This window comes from Vitis riparia, chromosome 18 (assembly GCF_004353265.1).
Source record: "Vitis riparia cultivar Riparia Gloire de Montpellier isolate 1030 chromosome 18, EGFV_Vit.rip_1.0, whole genome shotgun sequence".
Lineage (NCBI taxonomy): Eukaryota > Viridiplantae > Streptophyta > Magnoliopsida > Vitales > Vitaceae > Vitis > Vitis riparia.
In genome coordinates this window covers 5,551,220-5,577,584 of record NC_048448.1, presented here as the reverse complement: position 1 = coordinate 5,577,584, position 26,365 = coordinate 5,551,220, and the positions used below count along the sequence as shown (strand labels likewise).

The 26,365-nt window shown below is 35.0% G+C and overlaps 2 protein-coding genes across 2 annotated transcripts; one reads left to right on the top strand and one right to left on the bottom strand.

Moving 5' to 3' along the window:
• Nucleotides 1-313: 313 nt before the first annotated feature.
• LOC117907288 lies at nt 314-5,455 on the top strand. The gene is made up of 6 exons (XM_034820789.1): nt 314-811; nt 2,015-2,105; nt 2,355-2,518; nt 4,448-4,475; nt 4,646-4,754; nt 5,116-5,455. The coding sequence occupies exons 1-6, from the start codon at nt 563-565 to the stop codon at nt 5,195-5,197; spliced, it is 723 nt and encodes a 240-aa protein (XP_034676680.1). The 5' UTR covers nt 314-562; the 3' UTR covers nt 5,198-5,455.
• A 4,605-nt stretch (nt 5,456-10,060) lies between these two features.
• On the bottom strand, nt 10,061-25,605 carry LOC117906654. The gene is given in 26 exon segments (XM_034819771.1): nt 10,061-10,622; nt 11,438-11,509; nt 11,598-11,792; nt 12,468-12,668; nt 12,751-12,912; nt 13,283-13,420; nt 14,061-14,166; nt 14,265-14,432; nt 15,890-16,031; nt 16,034-16,079; nt 16,166-16,390; nt 16,558-16,678; nt 16,821-16,887; nt 16,890-16,983; nt 19,391-19,501; nt 19,593-19,698; nt 19,769-19,856; nt 20,554-20,859; nt 20,943-21,061; nt 21,825-21,958; nt 22,096-22,162; nt 22,299-22,558; nt 24,200-24,826; nt 25,001-25,078; nt 25,173-25,222; nt 25,431-25,605. Coding segments are annotated over 24 exon segments (3,756 nt in total). The 5' UTR covers nt 25,049-25,078; nt 25,173-25,222; nt 25,431-25,605; the 3' UTR covers nt 10,061-10,469.
• Between the last annotated feature and the right edge of the window lie 760 nt (nt 25,606-26,365).

Below are 26,365 nucleotides of genomic sequence, written 5' to 3'. Positions count from 1 at the left end.
CTATTGGTCATAGGAATCACCACCACTGTCATATCACTTTCATATCAAATTGCAAATTATTTACTATCAAGTGGTAAAGTTGCCTCATCCAGTTGAACGCCCTAAAAATATAATAATAATAATAATAATAATAATAATATAGGGTGGAGAAGTGAAAACGGTGCAAATAATGGGGGCAGAATGTAATTTACAATAAAAATAAGTGGGTTAGTTGTATTTCAAAAGTCGACCGATTTGGGTCCGAACGATATTAGTGAGATTAGTTTGGGGTTTGAGCAAAATATGAAAAAGATATGGAGATGAAGTGAGGTGAGGACATATGCATCGCTGCCGTGTAGCTGGGAGCGATTCCTAGTTACGGAACCCAACCAATGCCGAAGGAGACCAGAAAGTAGCCAAACTCAGACGCCTTACGCCACCAGACAAACTCCAAAACCAAGCACATGGCCTAGAATAATAATAGGAATAGTATTATCGATAATTATAATTATAAATATAATTTATTCTAGGGTTTGAAGGGACGCAGGGTGGGTCTGTGTTTGTGATTTTTGGATTGTAGGGCATGGAGGTCGAGGTTTCAGGTTCCAAATCCTCGTCTGTCGATGTTCCCAAGGTGGAAAAGGATCGGGTTCTCGTGAAGAAGAAGACCTTGCAGGCTGTGCTCGAGCAATGTCAAAGAGCTCTCGAATTGCTCGAAAACACTGGTGACGTCCTCGACGGCGATGACGAAGATGATGCCGTTGATGGTGCCGAGGTGGAGGCCGAGGGTGACGGTCCCGCTTCTCCCTGCCGCGACCGGGAGGCCGATGAGGTTTTTAAATTTTGATTTCCCTTGCTTTAGGGTTTTTTTTTTCTTTCTTCCGTGGGTGAATTGCGGAATTTGATTGGCCGAGTTTCTTTGTTTGAATGTTTTTATCTTCACTGCCGTAGAAACTTAGGAGAATAATTTCGAGTAGTTAGGGTTTTGATTCTTGGATCGAATATGTTTGACATTAAGAAATGGTTAAAGTCTCGATGATATTGTTTCAGTATGGATGCTGGTTACTGATTTGAAGAAGGAAGGAAAGGGGAGTTGTGATGTTAGAATTTGTAAATGGCATGTGATGTTGTCATAGTAAAGACATGCTTGACAGAGCTAGGATTTTTTTAGTAATATTTTATATGTACCAAATTATAGTTGATTCTGAAAGAACACGTTGCAAATATTTGACCAAGGCATGGAATTGGCGAAAATTGGCACAGATTTGGAACATACAAATTCGCTAAACAAGAACCAGGAAGATCCACAATATAAGATGTAACATGTCCAATGTTGTAGATTATGCACAAAGATGAGGTGAAAGCAATCATGTTGGAATAAGGGAAAGCAAAAAATTAGGAATTGCCATCATGTTAAGTGCATTAAATATGAGGTTCAGAGACTTGTTATCAATGAGCATGAGATTAGGAGTAGATTCTTTAATTGTGCATGTTTTCTGGCATCCTAAAGATGCACAGGGAACAACTGGAAACTTTGATTTGACACCCATCAATACAGCATTATTTGGTATAATTTACATGATCTACATCAACATAATACTTGTTTTAAGAGAAATGGGCATTGAATCTCCCTTGAATGACATTTCATGCGCCCAGGACCCCAAAAATTAATTTGATACATTCTTTGTATGATGTTTGTAGGTTGCCAATTGCTTGTGCATGAAATTTACATTGAAGAACTAAAACTGTGTAGAAAGACATCATAGTGACTTAAGGTGCAGATTGCATTTAGGACTTCTTGTTCTGTCTCTGCATCGGTCCTGGACCTACCACTTTCTTCTTTGTATGCAAAGAGGGTTCATCATCTCCCAATTTTATCGTCTAGCTCCATGAAATCCTTAAATATTTGCAATTTTGAATGTGTTATACAATTTCAATGGCTCAACTGATTGATGGTAGATGCTTCATTCTGAAAGCTTATCACCTTAACATTTTAAAATTTTGTGCACCTGTGTGCATTTTTTCCTCTATGCAGTTGTGTGATCTTCTCAAATCTAGATTGGAATGCCCCGATTTCCTCGAAAAGCTCGAGAGTGCCCAGGTTTCAGTTCCACAAAATATTTCTGGTATGGATCCAAAGCTAGGTTCCTATTTGAATTGACTAGAATACAATATTTTGATATGTTTCTTAGTATTTTGGCATGTTTCCTAATGCAGTGCACGTACATCTCCCTTTATTTCGTTGAAGTTCGTTGGAGAACTTTGAATTTTGGTTTTGGATGATTAAGAACATTATTTTTTCAATGGCACTGACCACCCCTTTCTAACGATGTTTGGTTTTAGTAGCGATTGCTTACAGAATTTTTGTTTGATAGCCGAAGAAGGCAGCTCTTGGGACATGATCAATGATAATGATCTATGGGAAGGTGGAATTAGTGACCTGGACCAAGAAAATTATGTTCTTGTTAGGCAAGAGGATATAGTGGAGGGCATTGCGTGCTTCATGGCTGCATATCTGTTGTCCCTAAAACAGACTAAGGTATGGGAAATTCTCTGAGTTGATAGTCTTTAAACCTCTTTTGGTCAAGCTTTCCATCGCTTTTTTTATTTGTTGGCTCGATGGAAAAAGCTAGTTACATCCTATTCCTTGTAGTGTGCTTCATATTTGGGGTTGAGTTTTTTGTTCTTAATGCTTCAAAGATATTTTCAATTGCTGCATTAACAAGGATCTTTAAACAATTGGAAAGATTATCGAGCTTTTGTCTCATTGTTTTAATACACTTGCACTCTCCAGATTACACCTCAAATTTGAAAATTTTTTCCTTGTTCTTTTCATTAGTTCTGCCTCAGTTTATGTACTTTACCATTTTATTTGAGTTTGATGTATTTGGAGCATAGACAGTCCATTATTTTTCTATCCTTCCAAGCTGTGGGTTGACCTAATAGTTAAGACAAAGAGCCTTGTCCAATGAAGTCTGGTGGTTAAATTCGCTTACTACAATGTCTTGTTGTGCTTCTTTATTCCAATCATCAGTTGGAAGCACAAAACTTAAGTGAATGGGCTTGGAAACTGGGGATCTCCACTAATGATTGATGACATTTGTATGTGCTTATTCTTTCCTGCCTAGTTGATTCATCCATCTAACAACATTTATATTTAAAAAAAAAATCATATTTTTTTAATGGAAGATAAAATTGTGGATTAACTGAAAACTAAACTGAGAAAAATTTCCATGTACATCTGAACACCAGCTATTTGTGATAACTGGAAAATTGAACTGAGAAAAGAATTTAGTTACAACTCATAGTCCATGTCGTGGGTGTTTCTATCTTTCTTAACACCCCCTTCTCTCCCCCTTCAATTTTTTTGAGGAGAGGGAGAAAGGTTAACAGAGAGCTTAAAATTCCCATTACTTTCCTCAATTCCGGTGGCACATGTTGCTGAACTTACTTTCTCCTACCTCTCTTCTACAGCTGTAGGCTGTGGTATACCCAAGATGGGGATCCATTTGTTGTTTACTTGAATTTATACAATCAACAAAATTGAGAGAGAGCATATGTCCAAATGATGTGTAGCTGGTGCAACTGAAGATCCTGTATGGGCTACAAGTGTCTATAGCCTAGCAGGTTGAAGCCTAGTTTTACACATATTTGTTTATTTTCATTTTCATTCATTTTTATTTAAATATCATCCACCATTTATTGTCCAGTAAGAATTGCTGAAATTTTAACCATACTATTGCACATTGTTTGATGGTCAGGTTTGTCTTCATGTGCATCTCTTTGCATATCAGAGCCATGTGATGCATCTTTCATGAAAACATTGATGCTATTAGGATGTGTAATGAGTTAATGGTTTCAGCTAAGGGAGACTTGTATGGATCCATGTTCTTACTGGTTGAAACTTGAACTAGTTCACATTTGAGACTAATTGGAACTGTCCTTAGATAGTGTAAAATCATAGAGAAAAACATGTGAAGCTCTACATCAATTTGGATATAAAAATTTTGGTGATTGAGGAGCCAGGAAGGTTCAAGTGTAACTAAGTGAACGATCAAGAATGAGCCTGTGATTGACATGCTATCTTCCTTTGTCAGTGGGTAGATTTTGTTGTTGTCTTATGTTAAGGATGTGCAGTCTTCTCCAATTACCAAATTACAGTTGTTGCTTCAACTAAAGTAAATTGTTTTTTCACTTGTGTCATGTTACCAAAATTTAAGATTCAAATATATCCCATGAATTCACTGGTTTTACTTGTGATTCAAATATATCCCATGAATTCACTGGTTTTACTTGTGAATCTGCCTTGGTACCCTCCCCAAGTTCTTTTTGGAAGCCTAAGAATCTAGCAACCTGAATAACATGGTGTATGCGCAAATGTACAATTGTTTAAGCTTAGTAAGACATGACCTCTCTGCATGTGCAGTATTTGCCTTTTGATATTAACTGATTGTGGTTTATTTTGCAGGAATTAACTCCTAATCAACTTCAGGAAGGTGAGTTTGGTTACTTTTCCATGCTCTCTCTTAACATTTTTATAAAAGAAAACCTGTCCACTCTGTTTTCTCATTTGTTTCATTCCATCTAATATTTCTGCATTCATTATAACAAGTTAGCTGTAGAAAATGGATAACAAGAGTTCTGACATTCTTTAATTTTCTGATAGCCCTGAGCAAAACATTCTCTGTAAAAAAGAAAAAGGGAAAGCTTCGGAAGGCATGGGATGGGAGCAAAGTCATTTATAATGTAGCATCCTGGGGGGCAACGGCCATCGGGTAGGTTATTGGATAACTACTTACGATATATTGTGCATCCAAACTTCAAAATCATTAATATGCTTCACCTATGCTTCCGGCTTTGGTAACCCTCTTTACAAACCTGTTACAAACAAAGAAAGGAGTAGGGGAAAAAGTTCAAACAATGTTATTGTCATTGCAGCCAATCAGGAAAAGTCCAGCTCTAGGTGCTATTAGAGATCTTTATAATCATTCATTCAATAATGTTACCCTTGTCTTTCCTAGCAAAGTTTCCCAAACCCCTTACTTCCATATATTATATTATGTCTCCACTTGTATTTTCTTACACATTTGTGTTGTAGTTCCAGAATTGACTTGTGTGCTTGTTTGCTGCTTACAGGATATACCAAAACCCAGCACTACTTAGGGTTGCCTCTGCAGCCTTCTGGACCTCTTGTCGAGTGATATCAAAGCTTTTCTAGTGGCTAGCGGCCTGGGGTGCTTGGAGGAACTTCTGATGCTTTGAGATTGGGTAGTGTGTTTGTGATTGTGCTGTTGATGCCAGCTTTGGAGTTCTGCAAAATATGTAACATTAATGCCATTCTTTTTGTGGTTATAGATCCGATTTATTGCTATGCTGAAATTTAATCTTGTAAATATTTCTTCATTTGGAATTTCTCCCGTGTGCAGCAACTACAATTGGTTGGGTTCATCTAATTGTGGTGGGGTTTCAGTCTTAATTTTCTTTAAAAGGGTACCGTTTGGGATTTCCATGGGATTGATGATTCATTGCAGCCCCGAGCATACACAATCATGGTTATCTGGAAGCAGGACTATGAGATATTGGCCTTTGGAGTATTTTGGTCTGTTGGAATCAAATGTTTTAAAAATCCGAATAGGCTAACTTGGGGGTTAAATCAGATAATCGAATGGAACTAGTTGAATAATTCTGCAAATCACAGGATCAGAAACCCTAACTACAAATCACTTTATTTGAAGTTTATTTGATGTTATAAGATTATGAGAGGTGTATTTATAGCTAATTTTATTTTATTTTTATTTGTATTTTGTTTGAATTCATATAATATAGAACATGAAGATCTTTTAGGTTTGTTTATATATATAATTTTTGATAAATAAGAAAATATTGTAAAAATGGTTAAAAGGTTACGAAGAATGTAGGTGTGATTTAAAAGTGACAAATCTGGAAAAATTATAATGTAAATGGGGAAAAAAGTGGAATTGATGGTTTTGAGTCTTAGAAAGCCAAATATTTTAGTTATGTTTGGTTTTAGAAGAATGGACATAGGTACGATGTCCGAACCTTTAGTTTTATACATTTTATCTATGTATAGCCTTTTAGTGTTGACATTTGAGCTATCATCCTTTGACTGGACATTGAGTTATGTTTAGTCTTTCAAGATTAGGCATCTTAGTTATGTTCAACCCTTCAATGCCAAACAAGATGGAAATTAAGTTTTTTTTTCTTTAATTTAGTTTAATTTAACTAGATTTATTATATTTACAATTATGAAGCATATTAATTTAGTTTATTTGGATATATCCTATGTTTGTAACTTTTTTAACGATTGTATGTACTTAAACACTACAATCAATGTTTAAAGTGAAATTGATATCTAAATCATCATACGACAATAATAATATAATAATTCATATATCATTATCCAAATACATAGTATCTTCCTTGATTACATTGTCATACAACATTAGTATTACATCATACATCAACATCCACATGAATAGTATCTTGTGTGATAATATTGTAAGAAATTAAACCACGAAATATCTCATTAGCAGGTACATGTGAAGTCATCCAACACTTAGCAAAAAGATATTGACTCTTATACTAGTTGCTTGCAATAGGTGGCATTGGGGCTACAGGTTGCATCAAAACCTAGAAATCATTTTTATAATGTAGTAAATAACTTCATTAAGTAATATTAAGGTATTGGAAATAAAGTATACAAGTATTCATGATATTACCTTCACAAAATGATCGTTATTAACAAAACCAATTGATATTATCTTTCACATAGGTGTAGACAATGTTGTCAATCGAAGAGGCAAGAATATTAGACACTACTATATTGGTATGTGAACAAACACAACATTGTATTTAGAAACTACAATATAACCCATATCAAACATCGTCAACCATCTATCAACCGAAATAGGACTATCAAAGAAATTCAAGGAATGAAAGAGTTCATCAACTCACAAGTTATCCCAAAATAAGTCATCTACTCTACACGATAAGTAGATAATTCCCAAAACATGTCTTCTCTAACCTGTGGCCAACCATCCTCACCCATGAAATAAAAGCTATGGCTTGATATCCACAATTACCATTTGCTACCATAATCTTTTACACAAACAATGCAAGGCTGCAAACATTTTGGAAATGCAGATTTGTACTCCCTAATCCTTCTTGATCATTTTATTACTTCCTTCGACCGTCTCTTTTGTTTTGATAATATAGTACCATACCAATACTCACTTCCTCATCCCATGTTAGCTTCACATACTCAAATGAAGACGGATTCCTGTGAATAGATGAATCATTCTTCTTTGAAGATGCCAATCTTTGTTTCGACTTTACCTTTTCCTAGGAGGGTATCATGGATGTGATTTTTAGAGTGGATATTTCCATCACTTTATTTAGCATTTGTTGCCTACTAATTAGATTCGTGCTTGACAACCATTTATGGAAGTGTTCCATAACAGTTTCATAACCCGTCTCGCTTGTATCTTGGTGTAGTAGGAGCTAAATCGAGTTTCCTCCAATGAGTGTTTACCGATGCTGAAGGGATTAGTCTACCTTCAATTTTATAAAAAGAAATCTATGCATAAGGAAGTCTATGCGTTTGTTTGTACATACATTCACAAGCAAATATATCCACTCGAATATTTCAAATCCTTTTCTTTCATATCTTGGTAGGAACCAAATTGAGTTCTTCTAATGAGTGTCTACCAAAGCTGAAGGGATTGGCTTACCTTCAATCTTATAGAAAGAGATCTATGCATAAGGAAGTTTGTGAGTCTGTCTATACATATATCCACTCCAACATTTTCAAATCTTTTTATTTCATCAACCAGAATATCTAGTATAGTTTTGGAAATACTTCCTCTTAATTCACTAAACAAATGACTTTTCAAGTTGTGTTGAACATTAATTAGACTGATTTCAAATGATGCATTTATTTTAATGTGTTACAAGTTGCAACTCTAACATGGTGTGGATTTTGACCTAAGAACTCTTAAAATCACCTTGAGATGTGCCCAATTGTTTCCTCAACTTAGCATCTGAACTTTTAGCCCTGTTTAATAATGAAGAACATTTGGAGTTAATACATAATATGTTTGAAAACATTGTGCAAAAAAAAAAGAAAAAAGAAAAAAAGGTTATAAATGAGTATACTTATTCATTGTAGTATCACTGAAATGCATGCTTTTATTTGTTCAAACTGTTACAAACTTCTCTTTATATAGAAGTAACCATTGAACTTTCCAGTATTTGGTTGCTTCTGTAAACATTTGGTTTTGTCCCTCAAAGGCACTATGATAGTACTCATACGTCTTTTCAATTTCAACAAACATCAAAACATTCCATGTGGAAATAAAAGCCTCCTACTTTGCCTTTGATTCAAATTGTTTTCTTACAATGTGTAAGAATATATTTATATATATATATATATATATATATTATGCCATCTACATAAAAAAAAAAAAGTGAGAAAGTTGAGAACACATTATATAATGCATTTATAAGATTAAATTCCTATTAGTGACAACTACTCTTTGGAAGGAAATCTTCATACATCAAACTTCTCAAATTTATGGCCCATGTGTAGTTATCATTTTTTTCACCCCCCAAGATATGTAAATGCAATAACAAATATCTTATTTGTTAATGTTACACCAACTATCACAAGCAAAGGCATCTGATATCTATTCGTCTTATAGGTATAATCCATGATCAACACCATTGGAAAATGCCAGCAACAAATCAATGGATGTTGGGTGTGCGAACCTCAAATCTATAATGTAATCATTGTGTTCATCCATTCTATGTTATTTGATGTAGTTCAACTCCATTAATTTATGCATCAATTATTACATTCGTAATTGATCGCCATATTCCTTATTTTATTTATATACTTTGCGTTGTATATGGTCCTCAAAGTGCTTCAACTTAACTCATTTCTTTGCTTCAAATCATTCAATATCTCTTTTGGCTTATTGTTGCCTTTTGATATTTCAACTTACTCATTTCTTTTTTACTTAAAACGACCAACAGGAGAATGCCTTTCGAGATATTGTGTGCCAATATGTATCAGTCTTCCATATTTACCAACCAATATCCGATCATCATCAATTGACAACTTTACACCCTTGAGAGTAAATGGACACTCATATTTCTTTGTCCATGTCAATCTTTCTTTCTATTTTTTTATACTTTCATTTTTTATATTAGCTTTCAATGAACCTCTATATACTCTACTTTTTTCACAAGTAATTCTAAGTTTTTGTCCACAAGTCCCCCCATATCTCTTTTACCGATCATAATAGTCATTCTATTTCTTTTATCGATTTCTCATACCCATTAGATCAATGCCTCCCTACTTCAATAAATGATATCTGTTGTGAATACATTTGTAGCCTTTCATTATTGGAGCTTTTAGTGTAGATGCATCCTCTAGTATTAAAAATTTAATTAAATTAATTTTTTAAATAAAGATATTGTCCAGATGTACAAAATTAGACTTTTATAATCATCTAACATTATACAACCGAACATTCCTAGGATGTCCAAAGGTACACAAGACACTCTTAAGGTATATGGTCGGACACCTTTAAAAGTGTCCAAAAGTAGATGATCAAACACCTTTAAGAGTGTCCAAAGGTAAATGGTCAGGCATCCTTTTAAGAGTGTCCAAAGATACAAGACCAAACAACTATGAAATGTTCAAGAACTCCAAACAAACCTCCTCCTTCCAATCCAAAAAATGTGATAAAAAATATAGAAAAAATATACAAAAACGATACCTATGAACTTATTATATCATTGAATATGGATTATTTGCTTATCCATTGATGAGAAGTACAACTCTTTTGCTAAATTTATTTAAGGTTATTGAAAGAGGAGAAGAAAAGCAATGATGAATAAAGAGAAGGAAATATTTGTATTTTTGTGCTAAAGTATTTGAAGGATTTGTACAAAGGGCATTCGTGTCTCATACATTTATAAATTCTCGGGTAGGAATATTTAACAAGGATGTCATCCTTTGGAGGTTATATTATCACAACTCCTTGATCTCAGGGAATGGCAATAACCAGCAAAAACACATGCACATGCTTTGTGATCAATTAATTCACTTTGCTATTAGCATTTGTCTAGTTATCTGTAAGAACGTTTGGTGGCACTGAGTATAACAGAAAGGTCGAACAAAATTGAGAAAGCAAACCTATTATCTAATATATACGGTACTATAAAGATATGGGAATATTCCCAGTGTTCTATATCATATAAAAATGAAAACCCTCTTAGAGAGCCCAGCCCTGTGAATGTGGAGCAGCCAAGTCAATTGCTCCCTTTACAAAACTGGCTGCGCCCGCAGTTTGGATGGCAAATAAGAATAAGACCATCCGATTCCATCTCCCAGCTTTCTTGTGCTCCTTCTATTTTATCATTTATCCTCTTCTCCCATCCATATTTACACACCATCATCTGGCCTAATAATAGTAAGTGTTGTCCTTGTGATTCGGAACATCCTTGCACAGCATTGACCGCACTTCCATAATAGATCTTGGTGGCTCTACATCCTTCTCTTGCAGTGCATTACCCAGCAGCTGCTGCAGCTGTGATCCAAAGATGTCATCCAGAATCTGCATGTCACAGAAAGGCTGCACATTAGAGGCTGACCGTCGTCCTAGGCAAACACAATAATAGAACCAGAAAAAAAAAGGAAAAAAAAAGGAATATTTAACACCAATAGATAACATGGGATGATTCGAACTACAAGCTGCCTTGTGCATTCAGGCCACCAGTGTTCTTTGGGTCCCAAACCTAGCTTTTCAAAGCATTCTCACAGACCTGCTCAGTTAGAGACTTGGGTAGGCTATAAGATGTAATTAATTGAAAAGAATGATGTCTTCTCCAACTGAATTTTAGGTTTTATAAGCCAGCTGACTTATCTTCACATATATAGGTGAACTGGTAATCTTGGCACTTAACTAGAGGAGCAATTTACTCGTTACAGTCGTTCAGTCCAGTTGACTGTGATCTGAGACCTCCTGATCAGAGCTACCACTTATAATACAAAAAACAAGAATAAAATAAAACAAACAAGACCTTCAGCAGGACCCTATATGAGCATCATAACAGAACACAGAGGACAGCACTTAATTGTTCCTGTCCAAGAAACTGGTTAAACTGAATCAACCTTTGTCAAATGAATCGTCTAACCTGATAATAATTCACCACATTTTCCAAAAGGCCAAAATAATTATGGATTGATCTCATCCAATTTCATATAACTTTTCATAGACCAAGAATTTTTTTTATCTAAAAGGAACAAAAAAATGGGCATAGTGCCCTCTCAATGCATGCTGCTTATACATCTCTGTTACCTTAAACAGTGTAATTTCTATAACTCAGGATTTAGATTTGAAGCAGATGAGCTTGTAATTCTACTACTTACCGATACTGCAACCCGTGAACCTTTATACCAAGATCTATTTTCCTTCCTGTTCTCCAAGAAACTTAAAATGTCCTGTGACAAAAGAAAAACAACCTATGATGTGTGAAACTATAAATGAGAAGTGAGCTTTGTCAATTAAATCCTGAGTTAAGAAACTCACTTGTCCCATTCGGTCCCAATAGCCCCGACATGTTGCAATAAAGACATGAGTCTCTAAGACCGTATGAAGGTGATTTATTGTTTCAATCAGCATGTCTTTCAGTGGTTGCATTCTACTTCGTACATCTGATTCACCCACAGTTTCCTTTGATTCCTGGAGTATCTTTTTCAATTTTGTAGCACTCTGCAACCTTGTCTGAAAAATGCAAAAAACAAACAAATCAAGGTCACATATAACAAATTGAAATCTAATTTAGAATTTTTGAGGAGATTTCCATCTGATGGGAGGAAAAAAAACCAGGTGCTGGACATACAGCAAAAAAGCAGTGGCTCAAAAGCATATGTTGAACAGTTGTCTATGTATGAAATTGTTTGTAGCATATGACTGACTACAGGTAAATTACATCTTAAACGCAGACACAAATACACATGTAAAAATACTACCATATATAAGCTAGTTAACACTATAATGGCAGATAACTGATATTGGACCCACAGTCTCAGTTTTTGAATAGCATATGTTCAAAATTCATACATGCACTTTAACTGCTTGACAAAGCGTTCAACTACTGCTCCTTTTGCATCTTTTTCTATTGTTTTCTGAGGATGTAAATGTATCTCTGTTCTTTCTGAAAACTAATATCATTATTTCAATGGATAACCACTTTCATTAAACCCTTTCTTCCATGTGCGCGCTATCATAAACTTAAAGGGAACAGCATCTTTCTATCTCTTTTATAAAAGACATTATGCATATATTTATTATACCAAGGCCATCTAATGATTAACTACTTCTGGAAAATAAGTACTTTAGCTTGATTTGTAAACAAGACAATTCAAATTAATAAAAAAATCTATGAAGTTTACCCACATTCTCAGCAAGTTTTTCCACAACCGCTTGCAGGTAGTTTCTAAACTTGGCTCTTAGCATCACTGTTACTTCACTGAGGCGCTCTCCAGGTGCTGTATTTCCACCATCAGGGATACAAGAACCCCATGACTTGATCTGAGTTTCTATCTTGGGGCGCAATACATCGAGCATCCTCTTCATGGAATTCAAAAGAATTCCAAGCTGAAAAACAAAACCAAAATTTCAGGACAAAAGCATATGCATATCAAAAAGTAACTACAAGAATTTGGGAAGGCCAGCTCACCTCATCAGGGACAATGTACTGACACACAGATCGTTTAGCAAGCTTTTGAACATATTTAAGGCCAAATTTCTTAGGTGCCAAATTTTCCTTCAACGGCAGTAAAACATCTGCATACTGCTTCTCTAAAGCATCCACTATTGACTTCTCCACATCAGCAATAGCCTTTTTGTGCATTACACAGTCCAGAAAATAAAAAGTTCAGTTTCTTGAAATTTAAGTATCATAAAAAATAGTGGAAACCAATAACTTATATCATTAATAAAAGTAACTAATATTCCATAACAAGACATCTTATGGGGGCAAATCAATTTTCTCTTCAAGGTTATTGCAATTATAACAGGAGCATATCAGCATACTTTGGGATTTTGTAGTCTTTTCAATTAAATAAAGGATGATTCTTGATCCATTGTTACTAGCTAATACAAGGTATTAAAAACAAGTGAGGATCCAATTGTTACTCCTAAAACCCCATTTTTGATTTCTAGTTTTAAAACCCCTCAATGAATAAAGAATGAGCACCACAGGGACATACATTCTCCAAAACGAAGGTATATTCTGGCCACCGAGAAATGATGACTTCATAATCGTTCAGAGTCTCTTTCACTCGATCATACATATCATCAACAAAAGGAGTAGTAGAATGTTGAGTTCTGACCCCTGACCATTTTACCTGCAAGAAAATGACTTTTAGACAATTCTTTCAAGCATGTAGGTGAAAAATTAAGTGGCAGAATGTTAAATAATTCTGGAAATTCCCCCAAAAAAGCTTCCTTCAATTATATCCTACAGAATGCAGGAAAAACTCATTTATTTATTTATTATTTTTAATAATCAGGAAACCCCATCATATGGTAGGGCCCTTCAAACCCAACCATGGTTTCCAAACCCCGACGAGCCTGACTGTACCCGCCACAGCTAGGCTCCAAGTAATACAGGGATTTCCCAATGGCAGGAATCGAATCCAAGACCATGCGCCTCTACCACACTCGCTCTTACCATTGAGCCATGCCCTAACAGATAAAAAACTCATTTCTATTTATCAACATCATAAGATATCCATGCCCTAACAGATAAAAAACTCATTTCTATTTATCAACATCATAAGATATAATCTTAAATGAACAAAGGCAAGGCAACTGAATTTCATGACTGGCAAAACAAGAATACACCCTGCTTCTGGGTACAAATATTAGCATGAAAGAAAAAACTGGCACTATTTTGGTAAAGCCATTAAAAGTAAATAGAGCAAGATATCTTCTGGCATAGCCTATGTATCAGAAATTCACAATGCCATAGCTTAACATACGAACCTTGTCTAATTTGCATGATTCAAGCAAATAGAGGCGCTTATCTTGAATCCAGATGACAATATACAAGTGGAACAACTCTTTAGCATCAACTCCACCTTTGATAGGACTGAGAAAGAACATAAAACATAAAATGAGTTGAAACCATGTGAAGTTATAGATACTGTGATGGCACTTACGACGAAGTAGAGTTGTGACATATATTACTTTATGTTCCAGCTCGCAAGATCCCTCTGAAAATCTGCTGTTGCGATGACAAGTTCTGTTACAGGAGGTGAAGGGCCTGGTGGAGGGCATGAAATGAGAAAGGCTCGCAATCTACTGGAAAGCTCTGTGCTATATATGGATGAAGACAGATTTGGAAGGTCTATAAAACTGCACTTGGGGGAAAACACTTCATCAATATTAGGATATCAACATGATAGAAACAAAATTACACAGCCAGCCAAACCAACAAGCAAAAAGCCGTGAGAGTGAGCAACATGCAAATTTCATGAATGCCTAAGTTAAGTTGACCTCATGGAACCATTCCTCCATTCATGCATTTGTGCTTGTCTATAGAGCAAATCAAGAATCATTTCATATGCTTAGAAGATTATCAACATGCATGCATGCAAATGAGAGAGAGAGAGAGTGCTGATTAAGGCTTCATTGGTGCCTTTATAAGGAATAAACTGATAACTTAACTTGTAAACCACGAGTTGTGTGCTAATCTACCCAACTATAATAGGCAAGGCAAAGCCCTATTCTACAACTAAGCAAAAACCACGCATTTCAGTTTAGAGGCTCAAAATCCAAGAATCAACAATTACTGCTGCTATATCAGAATCCAAGTAAAATATGACAACTTGTATAAAATAATGAAGCTTAGAAAAACAAGTTCCAAATGCAAACCACACAAAGTAATACAAAGTTGCACCATGGTATAGTGTTCAAATGGTACATGATTGTGGTCTAAATAAAACAACTGCAAGCAAAACAGAACACATAATTGAGAAGTATCATATTTTCCCTTTATATTCAGTATATGCATAGTTTGACTAATTCTTGAAAATATTCTGAACTGGTTTTTAAAGACTAGAAGTTAAAAAAACAAAAGACTACAAAGAAAATGTCAATAATTAAAACATATTTAGGAAACCAGAAGAAAAGGCATTCAGGAATTTACAGACTAAAAGAAATTAACAGCTGTTTAAAAAAAAAAAAAAAGAAGAAAAAGAAGGAAAAAAAAAATAATCAAAAGAAAGACTATTAAATTTTGCACAGTTATAGCTTCAATTTTGCTTGGAAACAAATGTTACATTTCATGCTTCCTAGCATTGTATGGAGCCAAACACATAAGATAATTTTTCAAAATGAAACAGCATGATCTGAGAATTCAGATCTTATACACTGTTGTTTAAAATTTTTGGAAATTATTTATACTAAGACGTCAATTTTCCAACTCTGGAAATCACCCAAGGAGATAAAGATTATGTCATTACCAACCCCTTTCCCTTCAAAAACTCATCTGTTAGACCTTATGATATAATCCATGACATTAACAGACATGCTATTTTTTTTTTCATTTTTGATAGAGAACCTTTTTTTCCAAGACTCAAACCTGGAACCTCACAGATCTCCACCCAACCCCCCTTGCTATATATCTTCATTTAAGAATCAAACTATGTTGTATTATATTACATTACATGCATTACTGCATAATGCTACTTGTTTTTTTTCCCACAATTACAACTGAATAATACCGCAAAAAAAAAAAATTGTTAACCCCAAAAATCAACTGAAGACACAATACACAGTTTCACAACCATTCCAGGTGTGAAAAAAAATACCTGGGAAGTATATGTTGGTTGTGGATCTCTATATCAGTGTAAATTTCATTTCGAATGTTCAAGCAAAGAGATTTCATCTTCTGGTAGGCAATGGAAACTGTAAGTGCATCAAGTATACTGCCTTCACTATTGTTGGAAACAACTCGTCAGTCTCAGCCAAGTGCCTTCTTGATCTTTTCTTTGCAGCAGCCTGGTTAGGTAGTACTATTATTTAGTAAACAACAGATATGTAGAAACACCACCATCATCATTATGAGAAATGACAATTGTCTGAACCTGGAAATAGTGGCATAGATGATTTTGTACTTCAGGAGATAAGATGTCATGAAGAAGTGTGTACAGCTTTACAGCAGGTTCCAACACAGGAGCAGCAAGCCCAGTTGCTGGCCTGAAAGCATCTATAATCCCAGAAGCAGATGACTCATCAAGTGACTTATAATTCTCAAAAACTAGTGCAAGGATCTGTTCAGTTTGATCCTTGATTTCTCCTAAGATTCGGTTCTGCAAAAGCAATGATCAATTACTATGTTAAAAGACATATGAGGCAGCACGATGTTAAAAGAAGCATGTCAACAGAACAAACAGGGAACTCAGAAATCAGGAATACAAAATTTTTGTAACAGTATGCAGTTTTAGTCATGGTAGTAACTGAAAACCTTGATTCATACCTCTTGATGACTCAATGTACTCTTACTGTGGCCCTTCATGATGACAGGCAACAACAAATCATATACTAAGGTCAGACAATCAGCTGTAGGTGTAGCCACATCCATGACATAAGATAAATACCTGTGAACACCACAAAGTAAAAATCAACAATCATTAGAGGAAAGTACATGTAGAACAAATGAGTCACAAAATGATGCATGATGCCCTTTTCAGGCATAATTATTTGAGAAGACAGAACCAGTCAATCTATCAAATCCATTACCTCAGCTTGGTGTATACATCAGAAACACCATAATATGATGCAAACTCGGTCAGTAACCACTTCCAGGCCCATGGATTAATAAATTTCTCTGTTGAAAATGCTGAATTTTCATGGCAACTTCAAGTACCAGGTCATATGCCACAGTTTCGGCTACAGAGCCACACTAAACCAAAAAGGAAAAGAGTTAAGAGTAAAAATAGAAAAACATGATCGGCAACCAAAAAACAGAAAATAAATTTTTTTTTCTGAAAACATATTTTTGTTATTTTTACTTGTTTTCTGAGAATTGATTTAAAAAATAATGGGATAAATATGAAGAATAATTGAAAATAAAGAACCACATATGAAATTTATTTTTTAAAAATATTTGAAAACATATAAACAAATTGAAAGCATTTCAAGTTCCCAAAAAAATTTGTGTTTCATAAAACATCATAGAACTATTTCTGAAAACTGTTTGTAAGAACATTCCAAAACAAACCCTATGGGTATGTTTTGTAATTGTTTTAGAAAACAGTTTCTTTTCTCCAAAAAAAAAAAAAAAAAAAAAAAAAAAAAAAGGAAAACATGCAGTTTTCTATTCTCCAAAAAAACAAAAAAAAAAACAATAGGAAAACATGTTTGACAACCAAAAACCATTTTCTGTTCTTAAGAACAAAAAACAAAGTGTTTTCAAATAACATCTTTTCGATTTCTATTATTTAAGAACAGAAAACAAGGTGTTTTCAAATAACATCTTTTCGTTTTCTGTTCTTAGTTGTTTTCACTTGTTTTATGAGGGTTGTTTTAAAAAATAATTATACAAACATATAGAATGATTAAAAATAGAACACTAGACATGAAAATATTTTTAAAACATATTTAAAAATATTAAAAATAGGTTAAAAACATTTTAGGTTTCTAAACAGACTTTTGTTCTACAAAACATTAAAGAATAGTTTTCAAAAACCATTCTTAAAAATTGTTTGTCAAAACTGTTTTCAAAAACAGTTATCAAACAAGCACTTTGTAGCTTTTTTCTCTAATCAGAAACAAGCAATTTCATTGTACTGAAATTGCAAGGTGAGGAATCATTCCAAAAACAGTTAATATCATAAACTACTTTCTAAGCCAGAACTATGGACTCCTTTCCACATTCTAAGGCGATAATCAATGTTATTGACTTATTCCATATTCAAACAGAACTAAGATTTTTACAGATGATTTTGCATCTATATTGATGATCAAAAATTATTTTTAAAAATTGATAAAAATTTATCATTCTCTAGTTGGTCATGAAGGTTGCACTATCTAATGCTGTTCATATCATACTGAATCTTAATATCGTTAAGTATTCTTTTACAGTTTTTCACTCACTTCAAAATTAATGATAAAACAGATCTTGACCTAAATCCCTCAACAACCTGTTGCAGAAAGTAGTCACAAATTCCCCTCTTCATTTGTTAAAAGTGCATGTTGAAAACTGAGCCATCAAGATATGGCCATCCAAGTTAAGCACAACCCAGTGCTTTAGGTCTCCTAGTGCTTCAGATTATAAGGCTAAGAGCACATGTGGGAGTGACTCCTTCAAAATGAAGCTTACCCAATAAAGATTAAAAGTGTGTTTGGCATCTATTTGAATTGCTTTTAGTGGAAGTGTTTTCTCTAGAAGTATTTTTAGGAGAATCACCTATCAAGTGCCTCTCCAAAAAGCACCATAAGTGACTTTCAACTTTTTAAAAGTGTTTTCTAAATTTAGCCAAATGCTTTATTTTTCTTCCAAAATGCCTTTTATGATAGAACACTTTTTATGCAAGAAGTGCTTTCTAAAAGCACTTCCAAACGGACGCTAAGCATTACAAAAAGCTTAAAAAGCGCTTTTAAAATGATAAAAAGCACTTAAGAGTGCTTCCTAAAAAAGCACTTGGTAGGTGCTTCTCCAAGAAAACATTACAAATCAAGAACATGGAAAGCATTAAGATTAGAAAAAAATGTTCATATACAAAGAGAATACCCCTTTCTTTCTCTAAAATTCTCTTTGTTTCTTTCTCTTTAAATCTTTACATGTTTCATTCATTTCTTATTATTTAACCAAATATAAGAAAGAGTTTTTTTCTCCTTTTTTATCGTCTCATAGTTTTTTTTTATAAATTAGGCAAATATGTAAAGAAACATTATTCTCATCATGTTTGTTTTTAGTGTTTCTTAAAAAGTTCTTACCATAACAAAAAATTTACTGTCTTTATTTTCTTGACAATACAGGTTTTTTTTTTTCATAATTACTTTGAGGTGTGTCTTTATACATATAAGTTATATAATAGAAAAATAAAATCTATAATGTCCCTTGTGATAATTTATCAATAGTATAACATTTTGTTATATGATAAATAATTTATCCATTATCAAAATACTTTAGTAACACCAAAAGCTGGTCTACATCTAAAAAGTTACCTACTTCACAAAACTGGCTTTGACAAAAGTGCTACAAAAAAAAAAAAAAATTGCACTTTTATTTGAAGCACTTCTAAATCTCCAATCATGACACAATAGCTTATTAAAGAAATGTATCAAGGTATCGATAAGCTTCTTACCTTAAGGTTATTTTCATCCAAACTTGTTGAATAATTTATGTAGAGTTGTATTTTCCCAACAAGTTCATGCTCTGGCTCATGATAAATAGACCACCAACGTAGTTTGTCACCCTGCATTCAACTTCTATATTAACCCACCACCAAAATAATTTTTTATTGATAATAAATCCTTACAACCACCAAAGAGTGCAGAAAATTTTACTGGATCTTCAGCAATAGTAGCCACTTGAGCAAGGACACGACCAAAATGCTTCCCCTTGGAGTCCTTAACTTCAAGGATCAGATCATCTCCTAGACTATCTGGAAAGCTGTAAAGTAGTCAATACCTTACTCTGAACAAATTAGAAAACAAAAGCAAGAACTGGAATTAGTACATACAAGACATGGGTTTCACCAGATCCAGGTAGCATTCGGATGGCCTCCTCTTCAGCTGAACTTTTCAATCTCAACATACAAGAGTATGTTTCTGATAACATTTGCAAAACAGGGGGGGAAAATTCTAAGTTGAAGGGTACTAGATGCAAAAGGAAAAGAACAAAGCAAATAAACTCGGAACAGTTCTAAACAAGAGTACAACTTAGTATTCAGACACCCAATAAGCTTACATGTTAACAACAGAAATAGTTAACTCAATAGACACCCAGTAAGCTTACATGTTAACATAACAACAAATACTGATATGACATGCACTATTCTGTAGCTCAACATATTAGATGTTAAATTACATTAGTTAGCTAATCTAATTGGCAATTGTGGAAAAGGTGGAAAAAGTTTTATAACAGACTCGTAAGAATCGCCAAAGGCCCATAATTTAATCTTTCTTTTTCAATGGAAACAAACAATTCATTTCAATAAAAAATGAACATAACAGCATGAAAAGATGAGCTATCCTTCATAGTGGTGGACAGCAACAAAAGAAAACAAAATAAAAGAGGACAATGTTTTAACTTAGATGGTTACTGATAGCTTCAAATAATAAGGAAACTCAAACACCTCCCAAAAAGCCAGGATAAAGAAATTTGTAACTTTTGGTGTTGGGAATACCCAGAAATAATTGAAGTAAAAAAAAAAATAGCAATGAATTTAGTTGAGAGGCTAACAGCAAGCTAATACATTTTGTGCTGGACCCACCAATAAAGAATGCACATTGCAATTCATAATACCTTGTACACCTTCGTAAGATGATGGACTGCTGCGTAGAGTTGTTACACCAGTTTTCAGGAGCCCAGACACCTGTTTTATATACTGACTACTGGCATGCACATATGCCAAGCTCTTTCTTGAGAAAGAACCATTTGCAGGTATACGAGCCACAACATGAATCCTCCGAAGTGCTTGCCATCCAGAAGAGAATGTTGACCGCAAATTGGATAATCGATATCGGAGTGATTCCAGTTTTATCGTTGGTGCCCTTAAAGATGACATGCTGCAGCCACTGGGTGGGTCCAGGGACATTTTCACCTTACGAACTGCACAAGGAACAAATCTCAGGAAAGTCTTATCACCAAGCTCTTGAACATTGAGAATTTCAAATCTGGAGACCAACTATTACCTTGCACCTTCATCTTCCCAATAATTTTCTTAGGTTTTGGTACAGTTCCCTCACTAGCAAGTTCTGAAGAGCGCTTCACCAATAGTTCCTCCTCTGATTGTAATAACACTTGCTGCAAACTATAGTTCAAATACAGGACCATAAGGAGTTTGGTGTGAAGATAGTAATAAACAACAAATCAAAGTCAATATTGCATGTTAGACACATGCTATCAATAGTGTCCCCCTTATCCACATGCTATCAATACTGAAACCTAACTTGACTTGATAAACTTTTCCCCAGGGAATAGGGTAGTTTAGTAGTTACCAGAGTGCTGAAATGTTGCAACTTGCAACCAAATTAATAACTTAATTGAAATTCCAGAAAGTTCCACAAATTTAATTTCCATTTGACATAAACATAGTTAGATCTTTTTTTTTTTGATAGGCTATAAACATAGTTAGATCTGAAAAATCATAAAAACCATTTTGGTTTCAGAACTTGATCAAATGGTACAAACTCGTAATTTCTCTTGCAAAAAAACAAATCCAAACCTTGGCAATGATCCAAACTCTAAACAACATACAATTTATCATACAGCAAACCCAGCTAAAGCAAGATGTTAGCAAGGCTGGTGTAGCAGGGTCAAAAGTCATTCAAGAATTCCTACACCAAACCTGGAGAACATAGATGAAGAAGCTAGTCCCAAGAAAATAGGAATCAATCCATCACTTTAAATATAGATTTGAAAGGAGATAGGCAGCATATGGAGGGGCAAGAAAAAATAATTGAATAGAACAAATACAACCAGTAGGAAGCCCCAACAAGCAATGTTGGGACAAAATGGCTGAACAAATTCAAGAAAGAGATGGTGAACAAACAAGCAGAAGAGAAACAAGTTACCCAAATGCATTTCGCAACAGAGCACATTCACTTTCCAGAAACATGGGAGCATCCATGCACCCCCCTGCCCAAGCATGAAGGCAAAGTCGTACACATGCATCATATGCGATCACGGCATGCCATGCCCCTGAGCACTGAATTTGATTTACAAAAATGTATGATTAATAACGAAAATAAATCATGTGAGATGTGTCGGTTTATTACCATCACCAATAATTAAATGCCAATAAGTCATGGATCTACAAGTAAGGTGTCATTCCAAATACCTCGCATGAAATGTAGGGAGGCGAGCAGGGTGAGAACTAGAAGGCACATCAGCTTCAGCACTAGCAGTAGTTCTGTGAAACAAAATAAAGCTCATATATTTATCTTAATTCACAAAGATCTCAAGTGCAAATATGTTTGTCAAAACACACCTTGTCAACATGATTATTTATATACTGTGTCTGCCACATTAAAGAACTATATACAAACCTCACAAACTTGTCAGGAATCCCCATTCCAGTTTTATCCTCTGAATTAAATCCAGGCACACTTCTTAATGTATCTGGCCCATTTTTAGTTGAGAACCCATGTGAACCTGCTGCACAAGGTTTGCTCTGTTCTCCAGAGGGTGAAACTTGCTTGGCACTTTCGTTAATTTTCTGACCTGAACCACAGAAGGGAGGTGCACTGGGAACATCGTCATCACCATCAGAAAAACTCTCTTTTGGCAGGGTTTTGGCATGTGAATCCTGAAAGGATTGAGGTGGCAAGAACAGTGGATACAATTTAAGCATAAATAGAAATTTCCAGAGTATGCCAAGTGATGAACAAATAAATCAACAGGATAATTTTTGTTTAAATACTTGCAGTAAAAGAAATAGCTCAATAGTCAAAAACCATTAGAAATATATACATCAGTGTCATTCCTTCTCACCAGCAAACTACACCATTAAAATCATCCATACAAGAAATCACATCATTCTAACAAATGTCTTCTTTTTCCAGCAAGCAAAACATTAAGTGGACCACAATAATGTTTAGAATTATCTTCCAGTTGGGGATATCCTAAAGGCTATGTAGGTGGCCCACAGACTACACAATTCTGATCAGTTTATTTGATTTCTGGATTTATGCAAACTTCATTAATGACGGGGAAAGCATGCACTTATAGCTGCATTTACAGAAATGATTAACCAGGACTCAAGGATAATCTTAAGACTCTGTTTGGATTACAAAATGTACAAGGGAAAAGGAAAAAAAAAGGAAGGAATCCAATGAAAAGTACGAAGAAAATTCATGTACAACAAAAATTATTTAAAATTTTATAGATTTTCAAATTATTCGCTTTTTATAAAAAAGAGGAAATAAGAGATAAATTTGGAGAAGCATGTTAGCATATTTTATAAAGTTTAAACTTTTATTTTTTATAAGTATTTTATTAAGTTTAAACTTTTTTTTTTTCCTTCATTTTTTCCTTTTGTATTTCCCTTTTATTTTTGACCCTATATGTAATATTAGGAGATGATTTACGATGAAAATTGAAATCGATCGTTAAAATTAATAATTGAGAGGGTGAATTCCATCTATAGATTCTTTGACAACCTAGATCAATTGCAAAATCTAATATCAGTTTTGGTGGTTTTTAAGCTCCTCACCAAATATCACATGTCATGCATAAATCACTCCGGATCTCTCCCTCGACCAATTATGCACATTGTCTTCAATGTAGAAAGCAGAAAAATAAAATACTTTCCCTGACTTTCCAAGGACACAACAGAACGAAAAAGTGCTAATTAAGCCATAAGTTCTAGAGGCATAATGTTTGGAAAACACAGCTTGACTAAAAAACACAAAACTAATACATGACAACCAGCCGTTGGAATTGCTAGTAATATTTTCATAGCTCACTGCTCAAGTAATGTGGGCATTTCCTAAACTATTATATGCTCATGATTCCATCAACTGAATTACATTCTCCACATGCATTTATTGGAAAGAAACCCATATTATGCACACACAAACATATTCATATTTCAAAGCTACTTTTTCACTAATAAACGTCAGAATATCCACATAAAAAACACATTCACAGATTAAAGCCACTTTTTCACTAGTAACCTTGTGCGACTCCTGAAGCAGCCAGCTGATATAAGTTAGAAGTAGTCTCTAGAAGATTATTATTAGGCAAAGTATCATACTAGAGAACTGGGTAGGAAGTAGTATCATCTCTAAGTTGGGGCTTAAATAGTATTAACTACTCTAGCAATTAGGAACGAAAGTACAATTCCAATTTTCCAAACACACAAAATTTACCCACGTCCAAACATTATCCTATCTGTAAATGATCCTATATTAAAAAAGTAACCAAAATGCATTCAAGCATGACCAACCTTTTTGGTGGCCCTTCCTGCATTCACCCAGGAAGGAACACTGGATGTGTATCCCTCAGAAGCATACGATCCTCTCCGAGGCAAACCACCATTAATGCTCCCCACTTGAGTTGTTGAAAATTCTGAACTAGCGGCAGAATCTGATGACTCATCCTCCGTGAAACCATTACCATTCTGCGCAACTGGGTACCTTCCATTTCCCCTTAGCAATCTCTCAGCCACATTCCCATACCCTCGCCCCACAGTCTCCATTGAAGAACTAACATCAATTGAAGAACTAACATCTGAATACATGGAATCGCTTGCATAACGCGGCTGACCTTGTGAGGGCTTCCCATATCCATGAGCAGCATTGCTCGGAATCTTGTTATCTGGTGGCGATGAATCCAGAGAGTACCTTCCACCATAAACCTCCTCTTCCGAATCTGTGGTTAGATCATTGTCATTGTCTGAGCCTGACTCAATATCATCATTATCACCAGGAATAGTTCTGGACACCGGAATTGTCCTCGATGGCAAGTGCCCACTCCGGAATTTAGATGGCGGTGGCAGCCCGAACCCCCGACCCGCACCTCGAACCGGATCTATCCGATGAATCGGGTTCGAAATCGAGTGTGAAAGCTCCTTCTGCTTATTCAAAGAACCCTCAAATCAAATTTCAATTTAAAATTTTCAAGAATGCAAGAAACAATCACCCAGATCCAAATAGGCAGCGAACCAGCATTCATTAAAAACGTAAAATAAAAATTCCTAAGATGATATTTTTTTTTTTTAAATGTGGGTTGCGTTAGTGAAACTAACCTCCCTGACCCATCGAACTGCATTCTTGTCAAGACCTTCTGTGAACATGATTGCTAGGGCTTCGTCTTCAGTCTTCACCTACACCCATACCCAGAAAAAGAAAACCTCAGACCACTGTAAATCAAATCACTGAAAGATCTCCCAAAAAGGAACACAGTGGTCAGTAGCTCACATAATAATCCGATGCTCCCCACCCAAATCACAGCTCAATCAACTGAAAGTCTGAAACGAGAGTAGCGTGAAGTAAGAAAGAAGGGGCCTAAAAAAAAAAAAAATATATATATATATATATATATATATATATAGAGTTACTTGTTCCAGAGAGAGATCAAAAAAATGCTTGCGCAGAGTCCGAGAATGGTGACTCAGACCCACGAAAAGGCTTGCTTCGCCCTAAAGCCTTCCGCATTCGGTTCAGAGACAGACTCACCTAAGCGCTTCGCCAGTGCAATGTTTCCCTTTCTCTCTCTAAACCCATAAAATGGCATTACTCCATTCCTACTCTATTTCGTACACTAATCTTTGGAATCAAAATTTGGAAAATTCTTCACTGTTCCAATTCCAGTATACCCCAATCCTACGCCCTTTGATAGTCAATAAATAATACCCAGAAAATTGTCCAAACATGTAAAAGAAGGTCCGAAAATGAAGCCCACGTAAGAAAGTGGGGATTTAGTTTTTAGATTAAAAAAAAAAAAGAAAAAAAGAAAAAAACAGTCGAACGTTGGAGTGGGACCTTTTTACGCTAATCTCACGGCCTATACCAGAATGAGTCACATGGAGGGGTGGTGGGTCCCATAATCGCCCATACTTTCCCGTCTCCCGTCTTCTCTGTCAGTTTTTGTACTCTTGTTGCCTTCGTACTAACCAAATACCCAAAATGCCCCCTCCCCTCGCACCATTTTGAACATTCTAATATGATAATAATAAAGAAATAAGGTAACAGGGCCGTCCTATGATTGGTGAGTCGCAGTCAGCGTATCCAAACCGGTGCGTATGTAGACGTGGGGATTCTAATTGCATTAGCTGTAGCTTTGTCACGGAGGGGGGAACTTTAATTTGAAATATATTTGAACATGGATTGAGTGGAGATGCTTTCTTTTTTTTTCTCTTTTTTCCTTTCTTTGTATTAAATTATGGGCCTACCTCACTGCGGCCCTGCAGTCTGCACATGCTAGGGCCAAGGCCAACTTCTCTATCATCATATCAAATTATCAAAATTATTGTTACAACCTCACCGCCTGAATTTTGGCAATTTCAAATTATCATCATTGTTTCTTAAAATCTTTTAAGTTTTAAGGGTATGTTTGGTTACATTGAAGAAAAATATGAGATGAAGTAAAAAACAGAAAAAAAACAAAAAAG